At 38.8% G+C, this 18,945-nt stretch overlaps 1 protein-coding gene across 1 annotated transcript in view; it reads right to left on the minus strand.

The window, feature by feature from the left end:
* Positions 1-7,030: 7,030 nt before the first annotated feature.
* The window catches only part of ADAMTS5 (ADAM metallopeptidase with thrombospondin type 1 motif 5), a 56,154-nt gene continuing 44,239 nt past the window's right edge, over positions 7,031-18,945 (minus strand). The window contains exon 8 of the mRNA XM_020892038.2: positions 7,031-14,043. Within this exon, the coding sequence (XP_020747697.2) occupies positions 13,476-14,043 (568 nt within the window). The 3' untranslated portion in view covers positions 7,031-13,475. The remainder of the gene's footprint in view (positions 14,044-18,945) is intronic.

Below are 18,945 nucleotides of genomic sequence, written 5' to 3' on the forward strand. Positions count from 1 at the left end.
TCTCATTAGAACTGATTCAAATGAATTCTTTTTAATGGCTGAGTAATATTCCATGGTGTATATGTACCACAGCTTCCTCATCCATTCGTCTGCTGATGGGCATCTGGGTTGCTTCCATGTCCTGGCTATTATAAACAGTGCTGCGATGAACATTGGGGTGCATGTGTCTCTTTCAGATCTGGTTTCCTTGCTGTGTATGCCCAGAAGTGGGATTGCTGGGTCATACGGCAGTTCTATTTCCAGCTTTTTAAGAAATCTCCACACTGTTTTCCATAGTGGCTGTACTAATTTGCATTCCCACCAATAGTGTAAGAGGGTTCCCTTTTCTCCACACCCTCTCCAGCATTTATTGCTTGTAGACTTTTGGATAGCAGCCATCCTGACTGGCGTATAATGGTACCTCATTGTGGTTTTGATTTGCATTTCTCTGATAATGAGTGATGTTGAGCATCTTTTCATGTGTTTGTTAGCCATCTGTATGTCTTCCTTGGAGAAGTGTCTGTTGAGTTCTTTGGCCCATTTTTTGATTGGGTCATTTATTTTTCTGGAGTTGAGCTGGAGGAGTTGCTTGTTTATTTTTGAGATTAATCCTTTGTCTGTTGCTTCATTTGCTATTATTTTCTCCCAATCTGAGGGCTGTCTTTTCACCTTGCTTATAGTGTCCTTTGTTGTGCAAAAGCTTTTAAGTTTCATTAGGTCCCATTTGTTTATTTTTGCTTTTATTTCTGAAATTCTGGGATGTGGGTCATAGAGGATCCTGCTGTGGTTTATGTCGGAGAGTGTTTTGCCTATGTTCTCCTCTAGGAGTTTGATAGTTTCTGGTCTTACATTTAGATCTTTAATCCATTTTGAGTTTATTTTTGTGTATGGTGTTAGAAAGTGTTCTAGTTTCATTCTTTTACAGGTGGTTGACCAGTTTTCCCAGCACCACTTGTTAAAGAGGTTATCTTTTTTCCATTGTATATCCTTGCCTCCTTTGTCGAAGATAAGGTGACCATAGGTTCGTGGATTTATCTCTGGGCTTTCTATTCTGTTCCATTGATCTATATTTCTGTCTTTGTGCCAGTACCATACTGTCTTGATGACTGTGGCTTTGTAGTAGAGTCTGAAGTCAGGCAGATTGATTCCTCCAGTTCCATTCTTCTTTCTCAGGATTACTTTGGCTATTCGAGGTTTTTTGTATTTCCATACAAATTGTGAAATTATTTGTTCTAGTTCTGTGAAAAATACTGTTGGTAGTTTGATAGGGATTGCATTGAATCTATAGATTACTTTGGGTAGTATAGCCATTTTGACAATATTGATTCTTCCAATCCATGAACACGGTATATTTCTCCATCTGCTTGTGTCCTCTTTGATTTCTTTCATCAGTGTTTTATAGTTTTCTATGTATAGGTCTTTTGTTTCTTTAGGTAGATATACTCCTAAGTATTTTATTCTTTTTGTTGCAATGGTGAATGGTATTGTTTCCTTAATTTCTCTTTCTGTTTTCTCATTGTTAGTGTATAGGAATGCAATAGCTTTGAAGTTCTAGGAATTCTCTAGTAATTGTGTATAATACTTGTGTGCACGTCCATTTACGAAGCAAACCACAGATTTAATCAGGTTCTTAAAGTGATATTTAGCTTAAGAAGTTTAAACTTTTTATACAACAGAGATTTTTTAAAAAGATGAGAAATTAAAAGAAAATTTCTCTGAGAGAATTATTTTCAGGAAAATGAATACAACTAGAAAGGGCCTATTTTGGAGTGATCTCTGTCTTCCTATGACCCTGAAGTATTACTAAAAGAAGAAAAAACAGAAAGAAAAAGAGAAAGAGAAGAAAGGAAATAGCATCTTCTATGACAGTTCTGGATTTCATGTCAAACTCTGTCTCTGAGCTCATATACTGGTGTCTTATCAATGTCAAAATCCAAACAAGGTTCAGGACTCTACTGGATTATAAAAACAAAGATAGTGGGCTCCAGAAATACTCCATCAGTATTGAAACAGTTTTATTATTTCACTAGGAGAGAAATGCAACAGACAGGTTTTCCTTTCTACAAATCCCTGCCCCATTTTCAGAAGTACATGGCTTTAAAATTCTGTGTTGATAGATTTATATTGATTCAACCATAGTCTCTGGCTTCCCTGGTGGCTGAGAAGGTAAATAATCCCCCTGCAATGTGGGAGACCCTGGTTTGATCCCCGGGTTGGGAAGATCCTCTGGAGAGTGGCATGGCAACCCACTCCAGTATTCTTGCCTGGAAATTTCCATGGACAGAGGAACTTGGTGGGCTACCGTCCAGGGGATCGCAAAGAGTTAGACACGACTGAGTGATTAACACACACTAACTTCCTGTAGGACCAATGACGGAGGAACTAATAGAATTAGGAGTGAGGACTATCACTGTAAAGGAACTAGAACTTGATGTTGTCTCTACTAAATAGAGACAAATTACGGTGCTATCTGCATTTCCTAAACAGGACATTCCCTGTCTTCATCCTTCTAATTAGAGGGGCTTCCCTAGTAGCTCAGATGGTAAAGATCTTGTCTGCCATGCAGGAGACCTGGGATCACTCCCTGGTATGGGAAGATTCCCTGGAGAAGTGAATAGCTATTCACTCCAGTGTTCCTGCCTAGAGAGTTTCATGGACTGAAGAGCCTGGAGGGCTATAGTCCATGGGGTTGCTTTACTTGCTTATGAAATGACCTGCAGATGATTGAACAATTTTATTGTATACATCTGGCTTAATGTATTTTAGAAAATAAATATTTGTTTATTATTTGCTTAATTCCACATGTACAGCTGATACCCTAAACTTTCTCTGCAATATTAAATTTGAGACCTGCTTAAGTCAGACACTCCTGGTCCATAGCACTTCAACAGCTTTCAGACCCATTGAAATGTTTTTTCAGGGAAAAGCATGCATAGTGGGAAAACTACAGTAACAAAACTGGAACAGAGCAAAACAATAAAAATCAATTCATGTTTCCCACCCAACCAGAAAGATTCCCTAGGGTCTGGGCTGGTATACCAAGTTAATTATAAGACTGTGACTTCTTGTCTGTAGCCCACTGGTTTTGTACTCACACGAATATAAAGGGTAATGATTTCCACTTAATTGTTAACTATTATGTCTTTGTAGTCCTAAACATTGTTTTTTTTTTTTTTTTCCCTGAAATGAAAGCCTCCATTTATTTGTTTAGAAATGACATGGTTGCAAAGAAAAGTTAACTTTAAAATGTTGATAACTACAAAGAATAGCGTATCGTATAATCTTTCAACTTTAGAAGAATCAAGGAAGGATCTATGAATGTTGCTGATTCCTGTATTGTGAAATTTTTAATTAGCTGAAAAAGAGTGTTCTGGGACTTCAGAGTCTTGGCCTCAAGAAACCATGTAGGTTCCACTTGGTTCTCTAGAAACACCTACCCTTGGCCTTCTGAGCCACTTGTAAGAAGACTGACCGCAACCAGCAGAAAAGATGGTTCCTCAGGGAAAGCCCTGAGACTACGTGAAAAAGGAGGGCTCCAGCTGAACCCAACCTTCTCGCTGTCCTTGCCAAGATGCCAGACTTGTGGGTGAACCTGTCTTGGACCCTCTAGTCCAGTCCAGCTACAGATGAATCTCATCGAATAACTCCAGTTGGTATGTGTAGCAGGCCCATCACTTAACTGAGGTCTGACTCACCATATCATGAGCTTCAATACACTGTAGTCTTAAACCACAAAATTTGGGAATGGTTCAATAATAGCAATTTATACTCAGAACATCCTTATTAAAACTTTGACTTATTTGATCAAAACTTTTATTCACTGATTTATTGTCAATAAAAGATTTCTTAGCTGCATTTTGGAGAACAAGGTTTCAGGCAATAAACTTCTCTATTCCATGAACTCCTATCCCTTCTGCCCCTGTTTTAAACCTGTTTTCACTTGTTCTAATCTGTAGCAACAGATTCTCACTTCCCCTCAAGTTTTTTAGCTCATCTTGTCCTTGAGTCAAGGTGTATATATTGGACTACTTTTCCAGCAGCCCAAGCGACTCCATGTCAAAGTGAGCTTAGATGAGGGTCTGATCTCAAGCCTTTGTGCCTGTTTTAGCAAGTCAGATTCTGTTTTTCTTGCGTTCCCCCTTCTTATACCATAATCCCAAGAACTAGTTCCTAACCTTGTTCATTCTGATTAATGGTCTAAACTGGTAGCCTTTCTAATACTACACTCTAGATTTCTGTAAGTGCCATATCAAATTGCTACACTTGGCAGCCTAAAACACCACCAGCTTATTATCTTCTATCTACAATTCTATGGTGAGATAATAATAGATGTTTAGATGTAGAGTTGGACCGTAAAGAAGGCTGAGCACCAAAAAATTGATGCCTTCGAACTGTGATGTTGGAGAAGGCTCTTGAGAGTCCGTTGGACAGCAAGGCGATCAAACCAGTCAATCCTAAAGGATATAAATCCTGAATTTTCATTGGAAGGACTGATGCTGAAGCTGAAACTCCAATACTTTGGCCACCTGATGCCAAGAACCGACTCATTGAAGAGACCCTGATGCTGGGAAAGATTGAGGGCAGGACGAGCAGGGAGTGACAGAAGATGAGATGGTTGGATGGCATCACTGACTCAATGGACATGAGTTTGAGCAAACTCAGGGAGATGGTGAAGGATAAGAAAGCCTGGTGTGCTGCAGTCCACGGGGTCGCAAAGAGCCAGACATGACTTATTGACTGAAAAACATCAGGCTCAGCTTGGCTCAGTTGGGTCTCCGGTTTGGGTGTAACCAGGTTGGAATCAAGGTGTCAACAGAGTTGCATTCCTTTCTGGAGGCTCTGAGGATGTCTCTGATTCTGAACTTCATGCTGTTGCCCGAATCCAGTGTCTTGCAGGTGTAGAGCCGAGGTCCCTGATTTCTTTCTTGCTGTCAACTGAGGGGTTGTTCTCAGCTTCTAGATTCTATGTTCCTTGGCCCCTGACTCCCTCTCTCCATCTTCAGAGTCAGCAGTGATGCATGGAATCCTTCTCATTCTTGGAATTTCTCTGATTTGCCCTTCTGCCTTTCTTTCCTGTCTTTAAGAGTTTATTTGATTACTTTGAGCCCTACACTCCATCCCCAGTTAACCCAAGGTAAACTTCCTCTCTTGAGTTAGAGAGGTTAGTAGCATGAATTCCATCTGCAAAATACCTTTACAGCAGTGTCTGGACTAGCATTTGATTGAATGATCAAGGGTTGGGAATTATGCAGGGACATCTTTAGAATTCCTTTGCAACATGTCATCCTAGGAACTAAAGATCTGTCTTGGAACTAAGGAGCTACCATGCATCTGCTTTTGTTTTCCCTTCATCCTTGACCTTTTGTCTAAAGTGTCAGTGCTCCTCATTGAGAATATTTTCATTGCAAAAAAAACAAAAACAAAAACAAAAAAAAATTTCATTGTCTGCCCATTTGCTATGATGTCTTTGACCATTTTCTGAATCCCTTTAGTGACGATTATCTACATGTTTGTTATCCAATCCTTCCTTCTTTCCTTCATTTGGCAAGTACTTATTGAGTATTTATTTTTGCCAGGTACTTTCAGGGTAGCTGATGGGATGGCAGTGAAGAAACAAACAAAAAGACTTTGCTCTCAAGATATGTTTTGAGTTGGTCAAAAAGTTCATAACATCTTGTAGAAAAACCTGAAAGAACTTTTTGGCCAGCCCAATATATCAAGAAAGACTCCAGAGAATCTAGGAATTAAAGATTGTTTGGACTTTTCACATGCCTATGGTTCCATTTTGAACCATCTTCTTTGTTCATTTTATTCCTAATCTAAAAACTACCCTCCGGACCACTTTTATACTTTTTACTTTGCCTGAACCAACTCAATATTAATGTGAAGGAGTTTGTAAGATTAAATACCAAAGTGTTTTTTCCCCTTCCAGCCAGTTACTGGTTTTCTAAATCAAATTCTCTCTCCTTAAACAACAGCTCTTTGTACACTCTAAGCTCTTGTCTCTATTCTCACTGTTTGACCAATTCTCCACAGTTTCCATGCCATTTTAATTGGAATTTTAGGATCACTCTTGTTTTTACTCAAGGGCCCACACATTAGGTTATTTAAATTCTCCCCCAGCCCCCACCCCCAATCTCACACATTCTTCCATGCACCCTGCAACCCCTCCCTCAGACTCCCAGTACTTTAAAAAACCAATAATTGATAACAAATATTTAAGTTATTATACTAGTGTGTGGTATTTGGTGATAGCTAGACAATCACCGACAATTATGATTTGAGGGCCATCTGCAATGTTGGGATCTTAAGACCAGTGTCCTAAGGGTCATGGAGTGGAAAACCTGGGAGAAAATTGTGAGGTATTTACTATTGTGCCTGACACAAGAGGTGTTCAATAATCTTAGATTATAATATACCAGACTTCTAAATGTTTAAGTTTTTTAAATTATTTCTTTCAACACTATACGTCCTACCAAGAAGAAACTTTAAAGTACAATTCTGAAGTACTATTTGATAAGAGAGAGAAATTCAGTGTTTGTAATGTACACTAACTAGTAATGATTTCAGTTTTTTTTTTTTTTTATGATTTCAGTTTTAGAAGGAATTCATGTCCTTCAGAATCTTAATGCTATAAATTTGATACCAAAAAATAGCGTTTTGCTAGTGAATGTTAATTCCTTTTAAATTTCTATGCATGCATTATTATTTTGGCTCTTTAGTTTTATAGCTAGAATACATTTGTCTTTATAAAAGTAAGGATGAAGTAGGTAGGTTATGTTGCTTGTGGTTCCAATTTAACATCAGAAATTTGAAACTAGACAGATTTAGGGTCTGGTAAGAAGAACTTGAAGCAAAAGTTCATTATAGTTTAAGATAGACAAACTATTAAAGGCCTGGGCCAAAGTGGATAAGAGATGGTAGAAATTATAGAGAACCTGGGGCTTCATTAAGACCTGACTTGGTCCTATTGGTGTTATGAGAAAATTAAGAATAAATAGACAATAGTTTCTACCTCTAAAACATATTATATGCCGTACATACTTTAACCTATTTTACAATTTACATTTATTATGCCCACTGAAACCACAAAACCAATGTTTAATTTTACAGTTTAAAGTCACACATAAGGAAATGCTTTACAAAATAGGATATTGTTCCTAATGAAAAATATTACAGTAAAGGTCCCAAACATCTTATTTCAAGTGGTTTACCTGAATAACAGAGCAGTTGTGGAATGCAGGCTGCAAAACACAGTAACGCTTTCAATAGCTGTTTCAGGTTTGAAATATGCCAAAGCTGAAGAGACATTTTAAACAAGACCCGTCTTAGTTTTCCAAGATTTTTTTTTTTTTTTGGTTTTCCAACAGCATTGTATTTACTGAAAAACGCCATCACTTCTGGAAAATTGAGAGTAGAAAGCAGCGTACATTTTACGGCTTGTATACAGTATGTAAATCTTCAATATTTTACTCTGCCTTGAAAGCATCTTTCAAGACTTAAAAATATCAGTTCTATACCTATTTAGGTTTATTACCTGACTTGACTCACAGACACTAATATAGAAATCAAATATCCGTGGCCACTGCCTATATCAAATCCAACATATTCTTGCAATCTGTTTAGTTATCTGCAGTCTATTTACAAAGTACATGCATGATTTCCTCTGATGAATGATCTTATTAAAATGTAAGCAGTATTTGTCAACTCCTACATTTATGTTACGCTGGAGTGTGTAATGCAAAAATACCATCCAGAGACAATATAAATTTCTTAATCCAAAGTCTAGTTTCACAAAGTCACACAGTATGATACTCTATCTTAGATATACTCAGCATGGGGTGAAATGTTTCTAATATGTTGTGAATTGTTACAGAAAAGATGGAGATAGAATAGCCAAGTGTACAGACATAAAATACTGCAAAACTTGAAGTCCAGCCAAATATACACAAAAGTTCCCTTGTGTATAAGAAACTTGAAACAAGTTTGTTTGAAAGGAATGCTGATGGCTTAGTACATGATAGAATGTGACTCATCTAAAACTGGGCTATGGCGACCTGATACTTTTCAAGTTTGGATGTCACCTTAAATATCCTTGATGTATATGGAGCTTCTGTCACTAAACCCTGCCAATCTGAATGACCATTAGGTACAATTTCCCAAACTTTGATTATCAAGTTGTGTCCAGCTTTGACAAAAAGACTTAAAGAGCTCTTTCTTGCAAACCAAGAAATCATGTAGAATAAAATAGTAACTCAGAAACACTGCATTTGGCAGTTGGGTCACTGAAAATGCTAGCACCTTGATAAAGATTGCAATTGTTCATTGGATGTGCCAAAGGAAAAGTAAAAAAAAAAATGCCCTGTTTTATTTGTAAATCACAGTTGTCCTCACAGTGTTAGACTTGGATCATTCTGCTGTGGCAGTGCCTTATAGGAAGATGTGTGAGGTGTGTGTTCAGTCTTGTCCGGCTCTTTGGAGACCACCCCATGGACTGTAGCCCACTAGGTTGCTTTGCCCATGGGATTTTCCAGGCAAGAATACTGGAGTGGGTTGCCATTTTCCTACTCCAGGGGATCTTCCCTACCCAAGGATCGAACCCACAATAGGATGATGGGCCATTATTTATTTTTTTCACTTGACCTATGGCAGGGCACATGGACCAGTTGGTGGAGATGTAAGATACGGACCACAGACAGCAAACTTACTTTTAGTGATAGAACATTAAGAGAGTGCAAGTTAATGAATATATATATATATATTTCAGTCCTATTCCATTTTAAAACCAACATTTTCTAACAACACTTTCCTTTACCTTTTCTACAAGATCTGCATTGACAACTATGATATCATGGCAACAGGATAGCCAGATGGAATACTTTTCTGATCTGAACACTATGTATGTTTGCATTTTCTGAATCACTGATGCATAGGTTGGTGTTTCAATATGTTCTCATACATTAATTAAATAGGACATTCAGTATGCAGTATAGACTGATATGTTTTAAGAGCTGTAACTTGATAGGTCATTTCTGTAGTTCATGCTAGTGAAAGTGAAACTCGCTCAGTCGTGTCTGACTCTTTGCGACTCCATGGACTATTCAGTCTATGGAATTCTCCAGTCCAGAATACTGGAGTGGGTAGCCTTTCCCTTCTCCAGGGGATCTTCCCATCCTTGGGATCAAAGCCAGATCTCTGGCATTGCAGGCAGATTCTTTAGCAGCTGAGCTACAAAGGAAGCCCCGTAGTTCACGCAAACAGGAAGCTATTAGAAAGATTGTATTTTTCAGTGGGCTAGTTGATCTACCACTTAGTTGGTCTACCTGTTTGATAGCCTAAAACTACAGGTTGTTGGCAAATAAGAAAAATAATAAAGAAAACCTACAAGTTCCCTTTCTGTGTGTCTATATGATAGATCACCTTGACCCTGCACTTAAATGGCCATTTCTGTTCTCAAGGTCATTCATGTGGAATAAAACAGTAACTCAGAAGTTACTCTGTAGCTTTGAAATGTTAAAAAAATATAAGGTGTTTTTATGACTTCAAGTTTGACTATTAACAGATTGATAATAGTCACTCATCATGCAGATAAGATTTCATACTCAGCCACAAGCTATTAGCAAAATCCAGCGATTGTTAAATTCAATCTTATTTCACAGTGAACTCTAAGTTATAGCACAAGTCCTGAACTTCCTTGGATCTGGCTGCTGTCGTCTCCTAAACCATTAAGATGACCTTGTTAATGAAGAAGGAGCCAAGGGGAGAAACATCAGAACCAAAGATTGATCTGGTCAACTGTGTGTCCAAAGGTGTTTTGCCTTACTGTGACCAAATCGTGAAATTATAGTCTGGGGCAAGCCGGTGTGATCATAGGTGTCCCTGCTTGTCCCAAATCCTATTATCCCTCCAAAATATTAACTTGTAATAATAAAACATCATATCATATCAATGGACATCCCACACTTGCAGAGACAGTTATGACTACAAACATCTGAATCATTTAAATCCGATTTGTTTACTCTCATTTATAAATTCCTAAAGATGCTGAGAGGAAATGCTATTAATGTTAAGAAGGGTTTCTAAAGCAGCAGAAGACACTATTTTGCTTTATTATCATTGATATCATTTGGAGGTTGTGATATATCAACAGCTCCTTGTCCAAATTCATCAGTGAAAGTGTATGGACCTGATTCTGAATTGTCTTAGCTTCTACTGGAAGCTTCCAGGCTACCTATATACTCTAGTTTTAAACTTAGACCTTACTTAGTTCCTTGAATAAATGTGTTTCTTAGCTGAGGTTTGGGAAGATTAGGAACCCAAAGATCTGTTAACATGTAACTACAAGTGATGAATACTAGTAGCCACGGAAGATTAAATTTAAAATGTCCTTAGTAAGGAAAGGGACAGTATCAGAATAAGAATACATGAGGAATATATACATATACAACTGTTTCACACAGAAAGCTTTCAGTAAAAAAAAAATACAAAAGCAACCAGTGCCATATATTATGTAAATTCACAAAGTGTACTTTATACACAAACATGAAGCATAAATTAAAAAGTAGGACAACAGCAGAACATCTTAAATATAGAAGAATTTGCACATATTTTTGTTAAATAAGAATAAATAATTTTATCACACAAATTCACATACCAGTTGCAAAAACAATAAATTACTTTTTTTTTTCAGTGCTGCAACTTGTTTTGTCTGTGATTAATCCCTTCATTCTTAATGTGCTAAAACTGTTTCCACAGGAAGGCAGAGGACATTGAATTGGTTGAATAAATTAAAACAATATCCTTAAACCTCTAAACAACATGGTAAGGCTTCATTTGACATTTTCTGTTCCAGAAGAAATAAATGTTGTATTATTCTGGGCTCCCTTTAATCTACTGAAACAATTTGGAGTGTTTAGTTTTGTGAGTGCGATTAGATTCTTACTAACCTGAGCTTTTTCAGACAGACTCTTTTAAAGTCGTTTCTTTTTAGGAAGTGGCTTCTAGCACCCTGAATTTTACACTCTTAATTCAAGATGCAGCTATGGAAAAAGAAAAGGCGCAACACTACCTGAAACTGAACTAAATTACTTTGCATATATTGAGGATTTTCCCTTTGCTTATCATTCTCTGTGTCTACTAAACACTCCATTTCCCAGTCTATATATTTTCTCAGGAGTTTAGACATACATTCCTTAGTCAATCTACTGACACCCACACAAGGGAAAAAAAAAAAAAAAACTAAAAAAGCCCCTTAGATAGAAGCATGGAATAGTGGTTTATTTATTTATTTTAAACTCTCTAGGATTGCTCCTACGAGAAGTGTAAAACTTCGGTATTTGGGGAAAAAAAGGAATCATTGATAAATCATATTTTAAAATCTATGAATACAGTATGGAGAAGTAGAATAGGAGACAATCACGTTTGCTCTTCAATTATTTTTTAATGTTACTGCCAATACAACCACAAAAGAGTAAAAAATTGCCATAGCTGAGTTACTTGATTCAAGTTATTCTGAATATTGGAAAAAGTAAAGCTGGTCTGTTAATTCTCTCAGCATAGTCAAATGATCAGTGCTGGTTTTCGTTTTTTCTACTGACATGAACAGCTTTGCTCTCAGTGCCTCATATCTGGTACCTTCATCAAATGGAGGTTTCCAGTCTTGTACAGCCCTCCATTCTCTAACTGGCATTTGATTAAGAAAAAGGACCATGTCTAAAGCAAAGTCAGCCTACGAAAACCCAAAGAAGGATTAACACTTTTGATTTCTTGAGCAAATACTTAAAACACAGAGATATCCATTCCCTTGGTCTACTGAAATGAATGTGCTATAGCAAGATCAATTACATAATTCTTTTATATTAAAAATATGACAAAAATAAACCCTCATGAGCTTAAGGAAACTCAAATAGTAGTTCCCTAATATCCTTATAAGCAAATCTCTAATAATAGGGCACATTTGGTAGGATTATTAGAAAATTTCATAAAAGCAAATTGTTTGTGCTATTTCACAAAGAAAAACCAAATAAAATGTAATATTTTGGTTTTTCTGAACCATGGCATAGAGGGATGTGGTTTATTGCCTATGAAGTTTCTATGCAGATGGCTGGAAAAATTTTCCATGCCTAACTATTCCAACTCACAATCTACCTAAACAGGCTATGGAAATAAGAGCAAACTTTGCAAAGGCCATCACATTTCATCACTCACTGGTACAACCAAATGCTTTCTAACTGGGAACAATCTTAACAGTATCAGTATGCTTGGATTAAAAAAAATATGCAAAGAATTATTGCCTATGGTGTGGAAACAGTCTTGTTAATATTAACCTTTTTTTTTTTTTTGCACTAGCCACATTAATGATAACCACTTCTACATGCGGCTGACTACCAAGTCAACAAGTCCAAAACATCGTAGGTTAAGAATCCTTGAACAAAGCAAAGAAATGAGCGAAAACAAAACGCACTATAAAGGCTTTGCTGGTAAGAGGTATACCAGTGTTGAATGTGATTGAAAACTTTGCTGTGTGTTCTCTATGGATACGACACATTGTGAGATATCAGATAGGAGCCACAGAGAGAGAAAGCAGTTGCGAAAATATAACTTGAAAATACGGTGAAGCAGGTACTTTGTTTTTACTTTTAAATTCTAACAGGAGGAAATTAATTTTCAGACCTTTGAATACTGATGCACACATAAATGCTTCTTCTACCTCCTCATGATACATTAATTTGTCTGGCTGCCTGAAAAAATACAGGCAGTTAGTGATTTAAATAAATGGACCCCTGCGTATATTTAAATGACTAGATACACTGAGACCCTTTTTTCTTTTCAGAATGTCTCAGAAGATGCTTGCTGTCAAAATGGTTTTTGACAAAAATTATATCTCCTATAGTCTGAACGTATAACTAACTCTTTTTAAAACAGCAGCAAGTTCTTAATTTCCAGTAAAACATCCACAGCTCTTTCTGGAAACTGGAAAGAGTGGAAATAGCTGCAGACCTCCTTTGGTCAAATACTTTTTTTATATAGAAATATATATATATATATATTTTAATAGAACCAAGTGATATAAAGTGACATACCAAGGAAGAATGTATTTACAAACAATAAAAATAAGCTGTGTAAATAATATGCATGAAAATGATTATGATGCCTCTGAAGACATTCTATAAGAGGTAGGTGACGAGGGAGAGACTGCTCTGCCATCTTCGAATGTCCCGTTTCTACATTCATCCGTGTTTCTGCAATCTCGTCGGCCCAGGGGATGTTCAAGAACTCGCAAGTGTTTCCACGTCCCAAGGTCACCACTGTCCCACGAAGCAGTGCACACCTTCGTTTTGGTCGCTGAGGGCAGATTCTGCCCATAATCGGACTCCCCGTGGGCGATGACACTGCAGGGTGTGACTTTCTGCGCTTTCGGGGGGCCCTGTGTCCCCCGCGCCTGCATCCGAGAGCCGTCCTTTCAGCTGTCCCGGCTGCAGGCCGTAACCACAGGGCTAACACTTCTTCAGCAAACACTGCTTGAACGCGGAAGGCCTCTGGGAGAGGGGGCAGCCCTTCGCCAGCTTCCGATTCCCGTCCTGGCACTGCACCGTCCTGGTGTGCCAGCCCGTGTCACAGGTTCGCGAACAGGCAAGCCAGGGGCCCGTCACCCACTGCAGCTGCGGGCTGGGCGAGCCCACGCTATTGCTGCCCTGGCTGGGGACAGAGTTTGCTTTTGGAGCGGACTTCTTGGGAACGAAGAAGCTGTAGCGGACATCGAGGGCTTTCGTGGGGTCTGTGGCAAGAATCTGCACGATGAGGATTTCCTTGGTGGCCGAGTAGCCCATCCCGTGCAAGAAGTCGTCCCTGTGGCTCCAGCCGCTGTAGTTCATGACGGTCCCGTTGATGTCGATGATGGTTTCCGAAGTGGAGATCATGTACTTGCCGTTGATCAGGTACTCACCGTTTTTCTTCTTCAGGGCTAAGTAGGCAGTGAATCTGGTCTGGTCTTTGGCTTTGAACTGGCGGACTTTTATGTGAGTCGCCCCTTCGGGGATCCTCACGACGTCAGTGTAACCCTTACTGGAAGCAGAGATGTCCGGCAGGGGAGAGAGAGAGAAGGGGGAGAGGGGGGAGGAAGGAAAAAAAAAATAAGTAAAACGCTTAACAAACAGATAACGTAAATAGACATTTTCTCAAAGTGTGGAAGACCCGGCTTTGATCCCTGGGTGGGTATCAAAGGGAATGGAGAGAAGGGAATGGCTACCCACTCCAGTATTCTTGCTGGAGAATTCCATGGACAGAGAAGTCCATGGGGTCACAAAGAGTCGGACACTGACTGAATGATTAGCACTGGCACATTACCTTATCTTAGTGCAGTTTTAATGTATTAAAATTAAAAAATTTCAATTTATTAAAGCTTAAAATTGGTTTCAAACATTGGTTTTCTTATAGCAAAATATATTTTAAACTATCATATTGTATACATTTCTTTAAACAACAGATTTTTATTTATTTTTAAAATTTTCTCTTATTATTTTTGGCTACACCATGAGTCATGAGGGATCTTAGTTCCCCGGCCAGAGATTGAACCTGTGCCTTCTGCAGTCTTAACCACTGAACCGAGAAGGGATGTCCTGCATACATTTTTATTATGATGTTCAAAATTTACAAAGCTACTCTATGTTCTTTCTGGCACAAAATGGGATACACATAAACAGAAACCAACAAAAATGTACCCTCAATTAATCTCACAGAAATCTTTCAATTAACGTTCCTCAAGCTTGTTTGCACATTAAGATCACATGCGGATCTTGGAAAAAGTTCAAAGCCTGCAAATCTGAATCCAAAGCAGTTAAATCCTCATCTTTCAGGATGGGTCAGAGGCAGCAGTACTTTTGGAGTTCCTCCCACTGTTCCAATGCTCAGACTAGTTGAGAAACCATGGGCTTAATTATTTGTTAGACTAGAGACAAGGTGGAGGCTCTGATTCTATTTCTACCTAACACTCTGGATTTGCTGGGGCAGGACAGAAAATAAAACATAAAATTCTGTAACTGGGTAACCACAGCTTACTGGTATCAAAAGGGGGGGGGGGAAAGAAACATTAATGCCTTAGCAAATTTCCCAGAATTATTAGGGTCTGCAAAACTTTATGGTGGACTGACTCAGGTTTTTATGATGAGCAACAAATGAGATAAATTTCTAATGATCCATCTTCTGCTCAGGAAAGTGGGCAAAGGTTAAAGTATCTCTGATACCCATAAGTTTGCAGAAAAGGCTAGGATGAAAGTTAGCTGAGCACTAAGGCATTACACCAGTGCAGAGGAGGCATCTCTTGCCAAAATCTTTGTCTAAGTAATTATATTAATGTCTCCATATGTTTTAGCTTCCTAGCTATTTAAATATAAACAAACACTTTGCTTGTGCAGTTTGACTGTGTGTGAAATTTACTTATTTACTCTCAAATTCTTACTCAAGTTTTTAGAGAATATGGGGCAACTGATCCATATATGGAAAATCCAAGTGTGTTTCCCACTCAAGCATTTCCTCTGAGTTGGAGAGAAGGCTTATTCCCAGGGAAGGCCCCTTTGTACTGGGCATCTGATCTCCAGTGATGGCCAGGCAGGTGGCAGAGCTTCTTACTGTCTTGAAGAGAGAAGATGCACTGTTGATGATATGGCTTACCTATTCAATGTGACTTATTAACTTTACTTACGTAGTACATTTTGGATTAGATTTTGTCACAGGATTTTTTTTTAAGTGTCTAATATTAAGAGATGAGATGTTTCTACAATGGCTTCAAACTAAGCCAGGAGAAAAATATTCCATCTTACCTAAAAAGCCTTTCACCTTGATGAGGGTGAAAGAGGAGAGTGAAAAAGCTGGCTTAAAACTCAACATTCAAAAAATGAAGATCATGGCATCTGGTCTCATAATTTCATGGCAAATAGAAGGGGAAAAAGTGGAAACAGTGACAGAATTTATTTGGGGGGCACCAAAATCACTGTTGACAGTGACTGCAGCCATGAAATTAAAAGATGCCTACTCCTTGGAAGAAAAGCTATGACAAACCTAGACAGTGTATTAAAAAACAGAGACATCACTTTGCTGACAAAGGTCCATCTAGTCAAAGCTATGGTTTTTCCAGTAGTCATGTATGGATGTGAGAGAGGGACCACAGAGAAGGCTGAGCACTAAAGAATTGATGCTTTCAAATTGCAGTGCTGGAGAAGACTTTTGAGTCCCTTGGACTGAAAGGAGATCTAACCAGTCAATCCGAAAGGAAATCAACCCTGAATATCCATTGGAAGGACTGATGGTGAAGCTGAAGCTTCAGTACTTGGCCTCCTGATAAGAAGAGCCGACTCATTGGAAAAGACTCTGATGCTGAGAAAGATTGAAGACAAAAGGAGAAGGGGGCGGCAGAGGATGAGATGGTTAGAATCACCAACTCAGTGGGCATGAATCTGAGCAAACTCTGGGAGATAATGAAGGAAAGGTGAGCCTGGTGTGCTGCAGTCCGTGGGGTCGCAGAGTTGGACATGACTTAAGTGACCGAACAATGACAATGCCAAAATCATACATTATCATGTGCAAAATAGATAGTCAATGGGGATTTTCTGTATGACTCAGGGAACTCCAGCTGGGGCTCTGCAGCTACCTAGATGGCTGGGATGCTGAGGGAGGTTCAAGAGGAAGGGGACACATGCCTACTTACGGCTGATTCGTGTTCATGTTTGGCAGAAACCAACATAATACTATAAAGCAAGTATCCTTCAATTAAAAATAAATAAATTTTTAAAAAGGGAAAGCAGAAAAATTCAATGTGTAAATGAATTACACCGCTAAATCTAAACAAAACTCAAATACGTGTTTGGAAAAAAAAAAAAAAGCCTATCGGGGAAGATGTATTAAAGTAATTTGCCCAAGTTCACTAGAGTTAACCAGTGACAGTGCTAGGACGTTTGACTCACAATTTCTGCTCCTTTTATCACGTCCCTATGCATGGCAACTTTAGCTCAATCAGCTGAACTTCCTAACAGTTAAATGAAACTATGTTCTGGTGATGTTCAGAGTTTAAGTGGTACCAAACAGAGTGTCAAGAAAGTAAAGAATGTTGGTTGAGAGAATCAGACAGCACAGGCTTTTTTAAATCCTTGTTCTTGGAGTCTGACTCATACTCATGAGAATCACTGGGAACTCAGCCCTGGGCAGGTCTCCAGACTCAGGTGCTCAAGGCACTGGGCAGTGTGAAGATTCATGTGCTGATTTCTTGATGCTTCAGTAAAATAGGATTTCCTTTTATTCCTTATTTGTTTTCTTTCACCCTGCTTGGTATCATTTAAACTCTGGGCATTAACCAGTTTCCTTGGTCACCATGAATGAATGCAGCTGTTTTCATGGATGTATGAAGTATGAAGTGTGGATGGCAGGGCAAGGAGTCTTCTTTTTTCTTTATACATATATCCCCTCTTGTTTGGATTTCCTTCCCATTTAGGACATGGAAGCAACCTAAATGTCCAGAGGAATGGATCAAGAAGATGTGGTACATACACACACACACACACACACACACACACACACACACACATATATATATATAGGAATATTACTCAGCCATATAAAGGGACAAAATTGTGCCATCTGCAGAGACATGGGTGAACCTAGTGAGTCTCATACAGAATGGAGTCAGAAAGAGAAAAACAAATATTATACTAATGCATATATGTGGAATCTAGAAAAATGGTACAGATGAACCTATTTGCAAAGGGCATCTTCTTGTGTCCAGGGCTTTCTCCATAGTACTAAGAACAGCACCTGCCATGAAGGAATATGTGCATTCTTACATACTACACATGCTGTCATGGAAGTGACATTCTAGCAAGAGTGGGGGAGTTAGACCCCCAAACAGAATATGCGATGGTATCTGTCGATAAGAGCTGTGAAGAAGAGAGGAGAGTAAGAAGACAGTGGAACAAGGAGGAAGGGGGAGAGACCCTCCAATTCATTTAAGAAAGTCACTGCCTGGGGGTGATGCGGGTTACATTTACCAGATATTTAAAGGAATTCTAGAGGAAGCATTGGTTCTATTCATTGTCAAAAACTGTTCCAGGCAGAGGAAACAGTGCCCGTGGTCCTGCTTGCAATGTTTGAAGAGCGTTGGGAAGTTGGGAAGTCCAGGATGTTAGAGCAGAACAAGAGAAGAGGCCAGGGAAGAGGAGGCTTGGAGCAGGGCAGGGACCAAAGCTTTTGGCATCACCCAGGTTACAAAAGAGCCTTGTACACTGACTCTAAGTGAGATGGCAGCCACTGAAGGGTTGAGCCGAGGAATGCCAGCTGCTGACTCAGGTAATGAAGGGATGAGTCTCTCTGCTCTGTGAGGAAGAGACAGTGAAGAACCATGGGCTGGGGAGCCACCCATGGGAAGACGGCTGGACTGATACGGCCAAACAGGATGACCATAGGATGGTGGTGTTTGTCCTCCTGCTGGTGAGGAGCAACCAGATTCTGGGACACACCCTGGAAGTAGGACTGATTTGCAGATGAATGGATGTGAGTTGTGACAGAAAATGAGATGTGAAAGACAGCTCAAGGTTTTAGACCTAGGCAGCAGAAGGACTGAATTGCCCTTTAGTGACATGAAGAAAATTGAGAGAGGAGTGAACTAAAATTAGGATCATGTTCCTGAAGAGTTTTGAACTTAGTGAAATATTTTAATATGCATAATCTCATTTGATTCTCACAGAAACACTTATTTGCAAGATAATTACTACTATTTCCATTCTACTTTCAAGGATGTTAATAGGAAAGAAGTTAAGTGATTCTTTAAGACCACGTGGCTAGGGAATTACTAAATCAGAGCTGGACTGCAAATATTCCAGCTCCAAGATCAATGTTCCTTTTTATCAATCAATTATGTCAAGATAATTTATTCAGGATACTTAAACAGGTCATTTGCATCACATACTCTTGATCAAATCA

The sequence above is a fragment of the Odocoileus virginianus genome, chromosome 25, assembly GCF_023699985.2.
Source record: "Odocoileus virginianus isolate 20LAN1187 ecotype Illinois chromosome 25, Ovbor_1.2, whole genome shotgun sequence".
NCBI lineage: Eukaryota > Metazoa > Chordata > Mammalia > Artiodactyla > Cervidae > Odocoileus > Odocoileus virginianus.